The sequence below is a fragment of the Trichomonas vaginalis genome, chromosome V, assembly GCF_026262505.1.
Source record: "Trichomonas vaginalis G3 chromosome V, whole genome shotgun sequence".
Taxonomy (NCBI): domain Eukaryota; phylum Parabasalia; order Trichomonadida; family Trichomonadidae; genus Trichomonas; species Trichomonas vaginalis.
Window position 1 is genome coordinate 25,044,636 of NC_067207.1, and position 14,073 is coordinate 25,058,708.

Sequence of the window (14,073 nt, forward strand, 5' to 3'; positions counted from 1 at the left end):
CAAGATAGAATTTTCTAGACATAAAGAAGTTGTTTACCGAGTTTTAGCTCTTATCTCTAACAAAAAATTAATTTTTAAAAAAATGACCGAATACGTTTCACAGCGAGAAAAAAATAAAAGGCAAGATAGAATTTTCTAGACATAAAGAAGTTGTTTACCGAGTTTTAGCTCTTATCTCTAACAAAAAATTAATTTTTAAAAAAATGACCGAATACGTTTCACAGCGAGAAAAAAATAAAAGGCAAGATAGAATTTTCTAGACATAAAGAAGTTGTTTACCGAGTTTTAGCTCTTATCTCTAACAAAAAATTAATTTTTAAAAAAATGACCGAATACGTTTCACAGCAGAGAAAAAAATAAAAGGCAAGATAGAATTTTCTAGACATAAAGAAGTTGTTTACCGAGTTTTAGCTCTTATCTCTAACAAAAAATTAATTTTTAAAAAATGACCGAATACGTTTCACAGCGAGAAAAAAATAAAAGGCAAGATAGAATTTTCTAGACATAAAGAAGTTGTTTACCGAGTTTTAGCTCTTATCTCTAACAAAAAATTAATTTTTAAAAAAATGACCGAATACGTTTCACAGCGAGAAAAAAATAAAAGGCAAGATAGAATTTTCTAGACATAAAGAAGTTGTTTACCGAGTTTTAGCTCTTATCTCTAACAAAAAATTAATTTTTAAAAAAATGACCGAATACGTTTCACAGCGAGAAAAAAATAAAAGGCAAGATAGAATTTTCTAGACATAAAGAAGTTTTTACCGAGTTTTAGCTCTTATCTCTAACAAAAAATTAATTTTTAAAAAAATGACCGAATACGTTTCACAGCGAGAAAAAAATAAAAGGCAAGATAGAATTTTCTAGACATAAAGAAGTTGTCTACCAAGTTTCAGCTGTTACTTCTTCTCAATACTGATATAAAATAAAAATTTTTATTATTTATTTACCCTTTATTGTTTCATTAAAACTTCATTTATTTTATATTATAGTTTTATTCTTTAGCTACTTGTAAAATAATCTAATTTTATATCATCATTTTACCGGATTATTCTTCAGTACATGATTGTGTATCTAAAATAATATCATTATCCTTATTCTGTTTTTTCCAAAATTCTTTTAAATATCTTTTTTGGTTAGATTACTTTATACTTTTTACTTTTATTTTTTAATTTCAAAAAAAATTTGGTGATTGTTCATTCTGTTACAATGTGCATTATCATATTCTAATGAATTATTCATTACATACATTAAAAAACTTGTTAAAAATGAAATTAAAAAATTATGTTTATTATTACGCTGTGAATGTGTCAACAGCGGTCATGCCTGTATCTGTATCCCATATTTTGCCACAACCTTTCTGTATCTGCATTTGTGTATTTCGGTTTCAGCTGATACATTTGATTTGGCGTGTAATTTGTTCCAGTTAATGAATTAATTGGGAGATCTTCATGCGGTGTGTTATTATTGTACTCCCAAATAAAGGCAGGAATAGCCTGAATGCTTTGGCAGCGCTCCAATGTCGGCCAGAATCTCTCAATCTTCCCATTTTGGTAGGGAGAATGAGAGTCTGTATGCCGCCATTGGACGCCCCAAAGATCAAGTAGATCTTGAAAGGCGCCCCTATTTTCTGAACCGTTGTCGGTCCAGAAACAATAAGGGGCGCCAAATTCAATGAAGGCGGAAGCCGCAACGTTCGCTGTCGTCGCTGCCAGCATATCTGGTATTTGTATAACGCTAGGACTTTGCGGCTAAAATTGTCGATTATGCCATAAATATACTGGCCACGAACACCCCTAAAATAATGAACATCTGCGTGCCAGATAAGATTGGTGAAAGCGCCCAATATCTTACTGCTGTTTCTGGCCGGCATGCTCTAATCGCGTCTTGGTGAAATGATTTTCTTTGAAGTATCTGCGTACTTCTCTATAAGATACATCAATTTGTTGTAATTTCAAACGTTTCCATTGTTTTGTTTGACCACAGGAAAGGCCCAGTGGTCATGTATCACAGCAAGAGCTTTGATTTGGTCGGAGGGATTGACCCTACGACCTTTCTTGCCTTTAGGCAATGGGATATTCTGTAAGCTAAATTGATTTTGTAAAAAAGATTTTGAAACATCTAAATATTTGAAATCATTTGATTGAAGGGTTGGGGCGATGGGAACATGGGTGCAAGCTTCTTCCCATGTCATTTTACCTTCTTCAATCTGATTGGAAATACCAATTAGGTAAATTCGATCGACATACCCTTTGTAAGGATTCATTCTAATGAAGTACATTAACAATCAAAATATTCTATAAGTGTCTAGTATGGAATTCAAAAGAATAAAGAAAATGGTAACGTAAATAAACGTATTATTAAATAATTTATAATTAAAATGAAAAAAAGAAAAAATAATAAGTAAAGTGACTGGAAATGAAAATTAAAATCAGTGTACAGTTTTATTTTTTTCTCGCTGTGAAACGTATTCGTCATTTTTTTAAAAATTAATTTTTTGTTAGAGATAAGAGCTAAAACTCGTAAACAACTTCTTTATGTCTAGAAAATTCTATCTTGCCTTTTATTTTTTTCTCGCTGTGAAACGTATTCGGTCATTTTTTTAAAAATTAATTTTTTGTTAGAGATAAGAGCTAAAACTCGGTAAACAACTTCTTTATGTCTAGAAAATTCTATCTTGCCTTTTATTTTTTTCTCGCTGTGAAACGTATTCGGTCTTTTTTTTAAAATTAATTTTTTGTTAGAGATAAGAGCTAAAACTCGGTAAACAACTTCTTATGTCTAGAAAATTCTATCTTGCCTTTTATTTTTTTCTCGCTGTGAAACGTATTCGGTCATTTTTTTAAAAATTAATTTTTTGTTAGAGATAAGAGCTAAAACTCGGTAAACAACTTCTTTATGTCTAGAAAATTCTATCTTGCCTTTTATTTTTTTCTCGCTGTGAAACGTATTCGTCATTTTTTTAAAAATTAATTTTTTGTTAGAGATAAGAGCTAAAACTCGGTAAACAACTTCTTTATGTCTAGAAAATTCTATCTTGCCTTTTATTTTTTTTCTCGCTGTGAAACGTATTCGGTCATTTTTTTAAAATTAATTTTTTGTTAGAGATAAGAGCTAAAACTCGGTAAACAACTTCTTTATGTCTAGAAAATTCTATCTTGCCTTTATTTTTTTCTCGCTGTGAAACGTATTCGGTCTTTTTTTTAAAAAATTAATTTTTTGTTAGAGATAAGAGCTAAAACTCGGTAAACAACTTCTTTATGTCTAGAAAATTCTATCTTGCCTTTTATTTTTTCTCGCTGTGAAACGTATTCGGTCTTTTTTTTAAAAATTAATTTTTTGGTTAGAGATAAGAGCTAAAACTCGGTAAACAACTTCTTTATGTCTAGAAAATTCTATCTTGCCTTTTATTTTTTTCTCGCTGTGAAACGTATTCGGTCCATTTTTTAAAATTAATTTTTTGTTAGAGATAAGAGCTAAAACTCGTAAACAACTTCTTTATGTCTAGAAAATTCTATCTTGCCTTTTATTTTTTTCTCGCTGTGAAACGTATTCGGTCATTTTTTTAAAAATTAATTTTTTGTTAGAGATAAGAGCTAAAACTCGGTAAACAACTTCTTTATGTCTAGAAAATTCTATCTTGCCTTTTATTTTTTTCTCGCTGTGAAACGTATTCGGTCATTTTTTTAAAAATTAATTTTTTGTTAGAGATAAGAGCTAAAACTCGGTAAACAACTTCTTTATGTCTAGAAAATTCTATCTTGCCTTTATTTTTTTCTCGCTGTGAAACGTATTCGGTCATTTTTTTAAAAATTAATTTTTTGTTAGAGATAAGAGCTAAAACTCGGTAAACAACTTCTTTATGTCTAGAAAATTCTATCTTGCCTTTTATTTTTTTCTCGCTGTGAAACGTATTCGGTCATTTTTTTAAAAATTAATTTTTTGTTAGAGATAAGAGCTAAAACTCGGTAAACAACTTCTTTATGTCTAGAAAATTCTATCTTGCCTTTTATTTTTTCTCGCTGTGAAACGTATTCGGTCATTTTTTTAAAAATTAATTTTTTGTTAGAGATAAGAGCTAAAACTCGGTAAACAACTTCTTTATGTCTAGAAAATTCTACCTTGCCTTTTATTTTTTCTCGCTGTGAAACGTATTCGGTCATTTTTTTAAAAATTAATTTTTTGTTAGAGATAAGAGCTAAAACTCGGTAAACAACTTCTTTATGTCTAGAAAATTCTATCTTGCCTTTTTATTTTTTCTCGCTGTGAAACGTATTCGGTCATTTTTTTAAAAATTAATTTTTTGTTAGAGATAAGAGCTAAAACTCGGTAAACAACTTCTTTATGTCTAGAAAATTCTATCTTGCCTTTTATTTTTTTCTCGCTGTGAAACGTATTCGGTCATTTTTTTAAAAATTAATTTTTTGTTAGAGATAAGAGCTAAAACTCGGTAAACAACTTCTTTATGTCTAGAAAATTCTATCTTGCCTTTTATTTTTTTCTCGCTGTGAAACGTATTCGGTCATTTTTTTTAAAAATTAATTTTTTGTTAGAGATAAGAGCTAAAACTCGGTAAACAACTTCTTTATGTCTAGAAAATTCTATCTTGCCTTTTATTTTTTTCTCGCTGTGAAACGTATTCGGTCATTTTTTTAAAAATTAATTTTTTGTTAGAGATAAGAGCTAAAACTCGGTAAACAACTTCTTTATGTCTAGAAAATTCTATCTTGCCTTTTATTTTTTTCTCGCTGTGAAACGTATTCGGTCATTTTTTTAAAAATTAATTTTTTGTTAGAGATAAGAGCTAAAACTCGGTAAACAACTTCTTTATGTCTAGAAAATTCTATCTTGCCTTTTATTTTTTCTCGCTGTGAAACGTATTCGGTCATTTTTTTAAAAATTAATTTTTTGTTAGAGATAAGAGCTAAAACTCGGTAAACAACTTCTTTATGTCTAGAAAATTCTATCTTGCCTTTTATTTTTTTCTCGCTGTGAAACGTATTCGGTCATTTTTTTAAAAATTAATTTTTTGTTAGAGATAAGAGCTAAAACTCGGTAAACAACTTCTTTATGTCTAGAAAATTCTATCTTGCCTTTTATTTTTTCTCGCTGTGAAACGTATTCGGTCTTTTTTTTAAAAATTAATTTTTTGTTAGAGATAAGAGCTAAAACTCGGTAAACAACTTCTTTATGTCTAGAAAATTCTATCTTGCCTTTTATTTTTTTTCTCGCTGTGAAACGTATTCGGTCATTTTTTTAAAAATTAATTTTTTGTTAGAGATAAGAGCTAAAACTCGGTAAACAACTTCTTTATGTCTAGAAAATTCTATCTTGCCTTTTATTTTTTTCTCGCTGTGAAACGTATTCGGTCATTTTTTAAAAAATTAATTTTTTGTTAGAGATAAGAGCTAAAACTCGGTAAACAACTTCTTTATGTCTAGAAAATTCTATCTTGCCTTTTATTTTTTTCTCGCTGTGAAACGTATTCGGTCATTTTTTTAAAAATTAATTTTTTGTTAGAGATAAGAGCTAAAACTTTGCAGACAACTCCCCATGTCTAGCAAATTTAACATTCGTCTCCCATTTTTATATATTTGGTTTAGAATGTTCGAAAATGCGTAATATGGTCATGAATATTAATTGAAAAGAACCTTGAATTAATTCAATCTGATCTCACAAAATATTTTAAATTACAAACTTTGTAGTTTGAATAGATAATTAGTATTAAACTCAAATAACTGGTTTATTTTTGAATAAAAATTATTTGAATTCATTCAATTTTGTGAATTTTCCTTCAAAAATCAAGTTTAAATATCTTATTTGCCATATAATTATAAATACAATGAAACATATTCGAAATTGAAAAGAATGACTTTTTCTGTTCTTTCAATCATTCAATTTGAATTTTGCAATATTGGATTTCTCATTAAATAGCTATTAAAAACAACAAGCAATTTAACTTACATTCAAATTTATTTGTGTTATATTCAATCTTCTCAAAACTTATAATTTTCGGCTATAGCATGATTATATGCTATATAATATAATAAACCTATAATAGTATCATTCTTTCAATTATTTGAAGAGAAAACCGAAAAAATCTATTTTCGGTCTATAACAAGTAAGGATGTCAATTTGGAAGAAAAGTGAGAAAATTTTGATTGTGAACTCATCTCTAATATTTTGGCTCCTTAATATATTTGAATCATGATCTTTGAGAAGAGTTCTCAAAAGTATTCACAAAAGCTATTTTTCCTTGAAATTTAAAAATCCTGTTTATCATATATTACCGAATTTAATTCCCTACATATTTCAAAATATTCTATGAACATTTCAATTTTTGAAAAAAAACATATTTTTTCCAAATATATTTATTATCATATTTCTAATAATATTTCCTAAAGCGTCACTTTTTACTTCCTCGATGATTATTCCCCTCTCAAAAAATTCAATAGCTTACATTTTGACAGAACTTAATATGTAACACATTTAGATATTTTACTGAGAGAGAAATAAATATTAGCACATTTTTCTGGGTCCAGGAAATATGACGGGTCCTGACGGTCTTTAATTCAATTTTTGAAGAGTGTGTTTGATTTTGATAATAGAACGATATAAAACCGATTGTAAATTTTGTAACCTATTCAAAATTCCCCAAAAATTCATCTTATGCAATGTTTCAAATATAAGTGTTTCTATGGACAACTATTTTAAATAATACCCAGGACCCTCAAGAAAATGTGGGACCTAGAAAAATGAGCAACATTTAACAGATTAATTCTTTCACAAAGTTGCAAAAAGTGTGTTATTTTAGTATGGGATCCACAATGTTAGGAATTTTATATAAGGTCGATGAAAAATTGAGCGTTTTTTTAAAAAACTGCCTTTTGAGAAGAAAATTGAGAGCCCCGATGTATACTTTTTGACATTGTCAAAAACTTTGAAATGACCAAAAAAATTTAGTGTCAGAAAGTTTACAAACGTATACTTTCTGACAAACAGACTCTCAGAAAGTGCTCAAACTGCGGTTTTTAATTTCCGCACTTTTTTTGGCGTCCTTATATTAAGTATACTTACTGATAAACAAAGTATCAAAACTATTCAAGCTGCTGTTTTTAATTTATTGCGATTAAAGTAGAAATGTTTATAAAACTCATGAAGGGGAACAAAAAAGAATGGTGAATATTTGATTGGTTTTTTATTTAGTTTTTTATGGTTTTGATCTTCGATAGATTCATCATATGTATATTTTGAAAATGTTACATTAATGTCTTCTATATTTGAAATAAGTGTATATTCATCTACTGCATAAAAAGAAAGTTGACATTCACCTACATCGATATCATCTGGAATAGGAATTGGATATGGAACTTCTTTTGTAATCTCATCATAAAGACTGATGTTGATATTGTTTCCTTCAGTGTCGTTGAGAATGTGAAAAATTCTGATGTTACTGTTTCCATCTTTGTCTGAAACAGAAAGAACAAATTCAAGATTTTTATCTTTGTTAATATAAACAGGGAATGTTGGTGATTTAACAATACTAATTTCTGGTTTATTTAGTTCGTAAGAAAACGTTTTGTTAAATGAATCACATTTATTAACATTGTCACAACATGTAATAAGAAGATTATGTTCAACAGTTGTAAGGTTGTCAGGAATAGGGATATTAATTTCGAATAAATGATTATTTAAATCTGGAATATAAATATTTTGTGATGTTTGACTATTTGAATATCCTTCAATATATCCTTTGATTTCAATTTCATCATCACAATCATAATCTGAAACAAATCCTGAAACTGAAATGAATTTGTCAACATTGTGATAATATGTTTCTTTGATTGAATCTGATATTCTTAGAACTGGATAATTTCGATAAAATTCGAATTCTTTTGTTATTGACTCTGTACTTACTCCACTATCTATATAAGTTGCCCAAACTGTAACTGAATAGTTTTTTTCTTCTACAATAGAATCTGGAATCAAACAAACACCTGACAAATTAAATTGATGTGTAATCCATTTCTTATTAATATTTCCAATGAATGTACTATTTACATCTCCAATACTGCAGTTAATAGAAATATCACCATGTGAGTAAATTCCACTTCCTCGGACTGTAATATTTTTATCAAGTGTTTTGTTGTATTCTTTTCTTTCAAGATCTTCTAAATTAAGAAAAAATGAAACTTCATATTCAAATTCAACTGAAACTGTATTTGATTCAATACCATTTGTATTAATAACACTGGATGAAATAATATAATTTCCAGTGGAGAAATAATAGAGGGTATCTATTGAATATTCATATGTTGAAGATCCACTTTCTTTATTTAGTATTTGATATGGATCATGGTTGCCAATCCAAACTTTAAGTGTGAATGATTCTTCTTTAATTCGATCAAATGAAATTTTTCCTGTTATAGTTGAATCTTCTCCAAATTTGTATTTTGCTTTATCTGTTGTAATATTCATCAAATTAAACATTGGAAAAGCCGGATAACAAAGAGCTGTGGATATATGTGAATTTTCAATATTTAGTGAATCAATTGTTGATATTTCAACATTTTCCGAATTATTTAATTGATAATTATAGTTTAATTGGATGAAACAAGAAGAAACTGCAATTGAAGCATCATAATCTGAATAAAATAAATAATTTCCTGTGTTGAATATTATAATACATTCTATAATTAAAATATTGACATTATCAGATGCAGAAATAACTGCATTATTTTGGGATTGACTACATTCATTTGAAATAATATTGCAATGGTGAATCTTAGCGCCATATGCATAATGTGATAAGCAATTGTTTTGTACAGCTGTATTTTTAATAAATGTTGAATATGAAACATTTGCATTTAAATCAGAATTTCCTGAAATAGTGTAGACCGAATTAATTCTTGTTAGTGAATTAGAAATATTTACATTTTTAATAATATTTCTTCCGTATTGATGAATAATTGGTCCTAAAGATCCATCGCTTCTAGTTATTGTTGATTCAATTAAATAATTTTTGTATGTTCTACTTTGGGTTACAAAAATGTATGAATGTGGCGCTGTGGAATAAGAATGCGGATCTTCAAAATCAATGTGCTTGATTGGATTGATACTGCAGACTCGATATTGAACAACTTGACCTTTATTTTGATAAATATTACCACCTTTTGTGCAATTAAAAACGCACTCAGATACAAGAAGTTTATTATATTTATCATCATCTGAGAGATGAATAATTTCTGTGTCATGATTCGTAAAGAAAACTTCATGAACATTAAAATTGCCTTGTTGATTAGAAATAGGGGCATTATTTTTGTAATCAGTAGGTTGTGAACCAGCGAAAAAATTATCCCAGTTTGATTTGCTAAAAAATAAAAACAATTGAAATAAAATATTTTAAAAATGAACGAAATTGATTGTAAATATTGTAACTATTGTTTAAATCGATAATTATTGCTGAATTTGTATTGAAATCGTTAACTTTATATTGAATATTTGGTTCAGATTTAATTTATGAAAATATGTTCATAATTAACATGTTAAATATCGTTTATACTTTTGTAAATAAGATGTTAATCATAAATGATAGTGTTACTACTGAAATAATTAAGTTTTATTTTTTGATATTTGAGCAAAAAAAGTTTTGAATTCATGTGATTGACAGCATCTAAGGAAGGAACATACCCACTTTTAAGGTGGATATCTCTTAAAACTTTTTTAAACTACTAAAATAACTATTTAACATTAGATAATCTGATCAGAGAAAATATGTCACTTTTTGGGAGTATAAAATCAAACTATACCTCTCAATTTTATATCCTCCCCATACATTTGCTTAAGGGACATATTTTGCGTATTTGAAAAATTTTGAAGTTGACCTTTATTAAAAATTCATTCATTTTTGACTACTTTACACGGATTGATTTTTAAATACACAAATAATCCGCATATTGAATTTAGAATAATCAAGTAAGGGAATAAGCATGTCGGTTTGGGCAATTCTTTTGCAATTTGGGCAATACTTTTGAAATTGGATCAAGAAAATTGAATAAAAGTTAAATTACATTCATTCAAATTCTAATGATTTCAGATAACATTAAAATTATATTGTTTGCTGATTTTCCCATTAAAAATAGTCTAAAACAGATCCACTTTTTTTATCAAATTTTCTTTGCAGTTAAAAATGGAAAGATACTTAAACAATACTAAACTTCTAAAATAAAGGATTATTAACCATTTATTTGCATTTTAATGACCAAATCAGACTGAATCAGAATTGGATCATGAAAATTGAATAGAATTGAATCGATTTTATATCCTTTCAAATTCCATTAAAAATTTGAAATATAATTTGACCCTTTTTTATTAAATTCTATCATTATTTTTTGATATAAAGAATTTAAAATATTAATATTACGATCTCCAAGGATAAACATTTTCGATGAATAAACATTATAAAGTGTACGCTAAGCCTTCATTGAAATGAATTACACATATCAATATTTCAAGGTTAAAAGAAACATTTGATAATAGACTTAAAATATTTTCAAAAATCGAAACAATATTCTTATCAAATGTTAAAAATAGATTTTGTTATTTTATGATAATTCATCTGCAAAGCGAACTTTGATTGATATTATCAGATAATTTATATTTTTTTTCATATAATTTATTAATTCATTATTAATTTGTTGTAATTAGAAATGTTTATGAAACTTTCTGTGCGAGAACAAAAAAGAATGGTGAATATTTAATTGGTTTCTTTTTGCGTTTTTTATGATTTTGATCTTCATTAATTTCATCATATGTGAATTTTGAAAATACTACATCGAGATAAATATTCTTTGAATAGAGATTATGCTCATCTACTGCATAGATACATAGTTGACAAACACCAACATCGATATCATCTGGAATAGGAATTGAATATTCAACATCAACTGGAAGATCATTAGAAAAGCTTATGTTGACATTGTTTCCTGCAGTGTCGTTGAGAATGTGAAAAATTCTGATGTTACTGTTTCCATCTTTGTCTGAAACAGAAAGAACAAATTCAAGATTTTTATCTTTGTTAATATAAACAGGGAATGTTGGTGATTTAACAATACTAATTTCTGGTTTATTTAGTTCGTAAGAAAACGTTTTGTTAAATGAATCACATTTATTAACATTGTCACAACATGTAATAAGAAGATTATGTTCAACAGTTGTAAGGTTGTCAGGAATAGGGATATTAATTTCGAATAAATGATTATTTAAATCTGGAATATAAATATTTTGTGATGTTTGACTATTTGAATATCCTTCAATATATCCTTTGATTTCAATTTCATCATCACAATCATAATCTGAAACAAATCCTGAAACTGAAATGAATTTGTCAACATTGTGATAATATGTTTCTTTGATTGAATCTGATATTCTTAGAACTGGATAATTTCGATAAAATTCGAATTCTTTTGTTATTGACTCTGTACTTACTCCACTATCTATATAAGTTGCCCAAACTGTAACTGAATAGTTTTTTTCTTCTACAATAGAATCTGGAATCAAACAAACACCTGACAAATTAAATTGATGTGTAATCCATTTCTTATTAATATTTCCAATGAATGTACTATTTACATCTCCAATACTGCAGTTAATAGAAATATCACCATGTGAGTAAATTCCACTTCCTCGGACTGTAATATTTTTATCAAGTGTTTTGTTGTATTCTTTTCTTTCAAGATCTTCTAAATTAAGAAAAAATGAAACTTCATATTCAAATTCAACTGAAACTGTATTTGATTCAATACCATTTGTATTAATAACACTGGATGAAATAATATAATTTCCAGTGGAGAAATAATAGAGGGTATCTATTGAATATTCATATGTTGAAGATCCACTTTCTTTATTTAGTATTTGATATGGATCATGGTTGCCAATCCAAACTTTAAGTGTGAATGATTCTTCTTTAATTCGATCAAATGAAATTTTTCCTGTTATAGTTGAATCTTCTCCAAATTTGTATTTTGCTTTATCTGTTGTAATATTCATCAAATTAAACATTGGAAAAGCCGGATAACAAAGAGCTGTGGATATATGTGAATTTTCAATATTTAGTGAATCAATTGTTGATATTTCAACATTTTCCGAATTATTTAATTGATAATTATAGTTTAATTGGATGAAACAAGAAGAAACTGCAATTGAAGCATCATAATCTGAATAAAATAAATAATTTCCTGTGTTGAATATTATAATACATTCTATAATTAAAATATTGACATTATCAGATGCAGAAATAACTGCATTATTTTGGGATTGACTACATTCATTTGAAATAATATTGCAATGGTGAATCTTAGCGCCATATGCATAATGTGATAAGCAATTGTTTTGTACAGCTGTATTTTTAATAAATGTTGAATATGAAACATTTGCATTTAAATCAGAATTTCCTGAAATAGTGTAGACCGAATTAATTCTTGTTAGTGAATTAGAAATATTTACATTTTTAATAATATTTCTTCCGTATTGATGAATAATTGGTCCTAAAGATCCATCGCTTCTAGTTATTGTTGATTCAATTAAATAATTTTTGTATGTTCTACTTTGGGTTACAAAAATGTATGAATGTGGCGCTGTGGAATAAGAATGCGGATCTTCAAAATCAATGTGCTTGATTGGATTGATACTGCAGACTCGATATTGAACAACTTGACCTTTATTTTGATAAATATTACCACCTTTTGTGCAATTAAAAACGCACTCAGATACAAGAAGTTTATTATATTTATCATCATCTGAGAGATGAATAATTTCTGTGTCATGATTCGTAAAGAAAACTTCATGAACATTAAAATTGCCTTGTTGATTAGAAATAGGGGCATTATTTTTGTAATCAGTAGGTTGTGAACCAGCGAAAAAATTATCCCAGTTTGATTTGCTAAAAAATAAAAACAATTGAAATAAAATATTTTAAAAATGAACGAAATTGATTGTAAATATTGTAACTATTGTTTAAATCGATAATTATTGCTGAATTTGTATTGAAATCGTTAACTTTATATTGAATATTTGGTTCAGATTTAATTTATGAAAATATGTTCATAATTAACATGTTAAATATCGTTTATACTTTTGTAAATAAGATGTTAATCATAAATGATAGTGTTACTACTGAAATAATTAAGTTTTATTTTTTGATATTTGAGCAAAAAAAGTTTTGAATTCATGTGATTGACAGCATCTAAGGAAGGAACATACCCACTTTTAAGGTGGATATCTCTTAAAACTTTTTTAAACTACTAAAATAACTATTTAACATTAGATAATCTGATCAGAGAAAATATGTCACTTTTTGGGAGTATAAAATCAAACTATACCTCTCAATTTTATATCCTCCCCATACATTTGCTTAAGGGACATATTTTGCGTATTTGAAAAATTTTGAAGTTGACCTTTATTAAAAATTCATTCATTTTTGACTACTTTACACGGATTGATTTTTAAATACACAAATAATCCGCATATTGAATTTAGAATAATCAAGTAAGGGAATAAGCATGTCGGTTTGGGCAATTCTTTTGCAATTTGGGCAATACTTTTGAAATTGGATCAAGAAAATTGAATAAAAGTTAAATTACATTCATTCAAATTCTAATGATTTCAGATAACATTAAAATTATATTGTTTGCTGATTTTCCCATTAAAAATAGTCTAAAACAGATCCACTTTTTTTATCAAATTTTCTTTGCAGTTAAAAATGGAAAGATACTTAAACAATACTAAACTTCTAAAATAAAGGATTATTAACCATTTATTTGCATTTTAATGACCAAATCAGACTGAATCAGAATTGGATCATGAAAATTGAATAGAATTGAATCGATTTTATATCCTTTCAAATTCCATTAAAAATTTGAAATATAATTTGACCCTTTTTTATTAAATTCTATCATTATTTTTTGATATAAAGAATTTAAAATATTAATATTACGATCTCCAAGGATAAACATTTTCGATGAATAAACATTATAAAGTGTACGCTAAGCCTTCATTGAAATGAATTACACATATCAA

General features: G+C 27.2%; 1 protein-coding gene across 1 annotated transcript, besides 3 other annotated features; it reads right to left on the reverse strand.

Moving 5' to 3' along the window:
* Window positions 1-1,005: 1,005 nt before the first annotated feature.
* Window positions 1,006-1,034: a mobile genetic element.
* Window positions 1,035-5,276: 4,242 nt separating this feature from the next.
* Window positions 5,277-6,116: a mobile genetic element.
* Window positions 6,117-6,442: 326 nt separating this feature from the next.
* Window positions 6,443-6,483: a mobile genetic element.
* A 615-nt stretch (window positions 6,484-7,098) lies between these two features.
* TVAGG3_0398870 (uncharacterized protein) lies at window positions 7,099-8,487 on the reverse strand (the record flags this gene model as incomplete). Its single annotated transcript, XM_001296859.1, has 1 exon — window positions 7,099-8,487. The coding sequence occupies one exon, from the start codon at window positions 8,485-8,487 to the stop codon at window positions 7,099-7,101; it is 1,389 nt and encodes a 462-aa protein (XP_001296860.1).
* Between the last annotated feature and the right edge of the window lie 5,586 nt (window positions 8,488-14,073).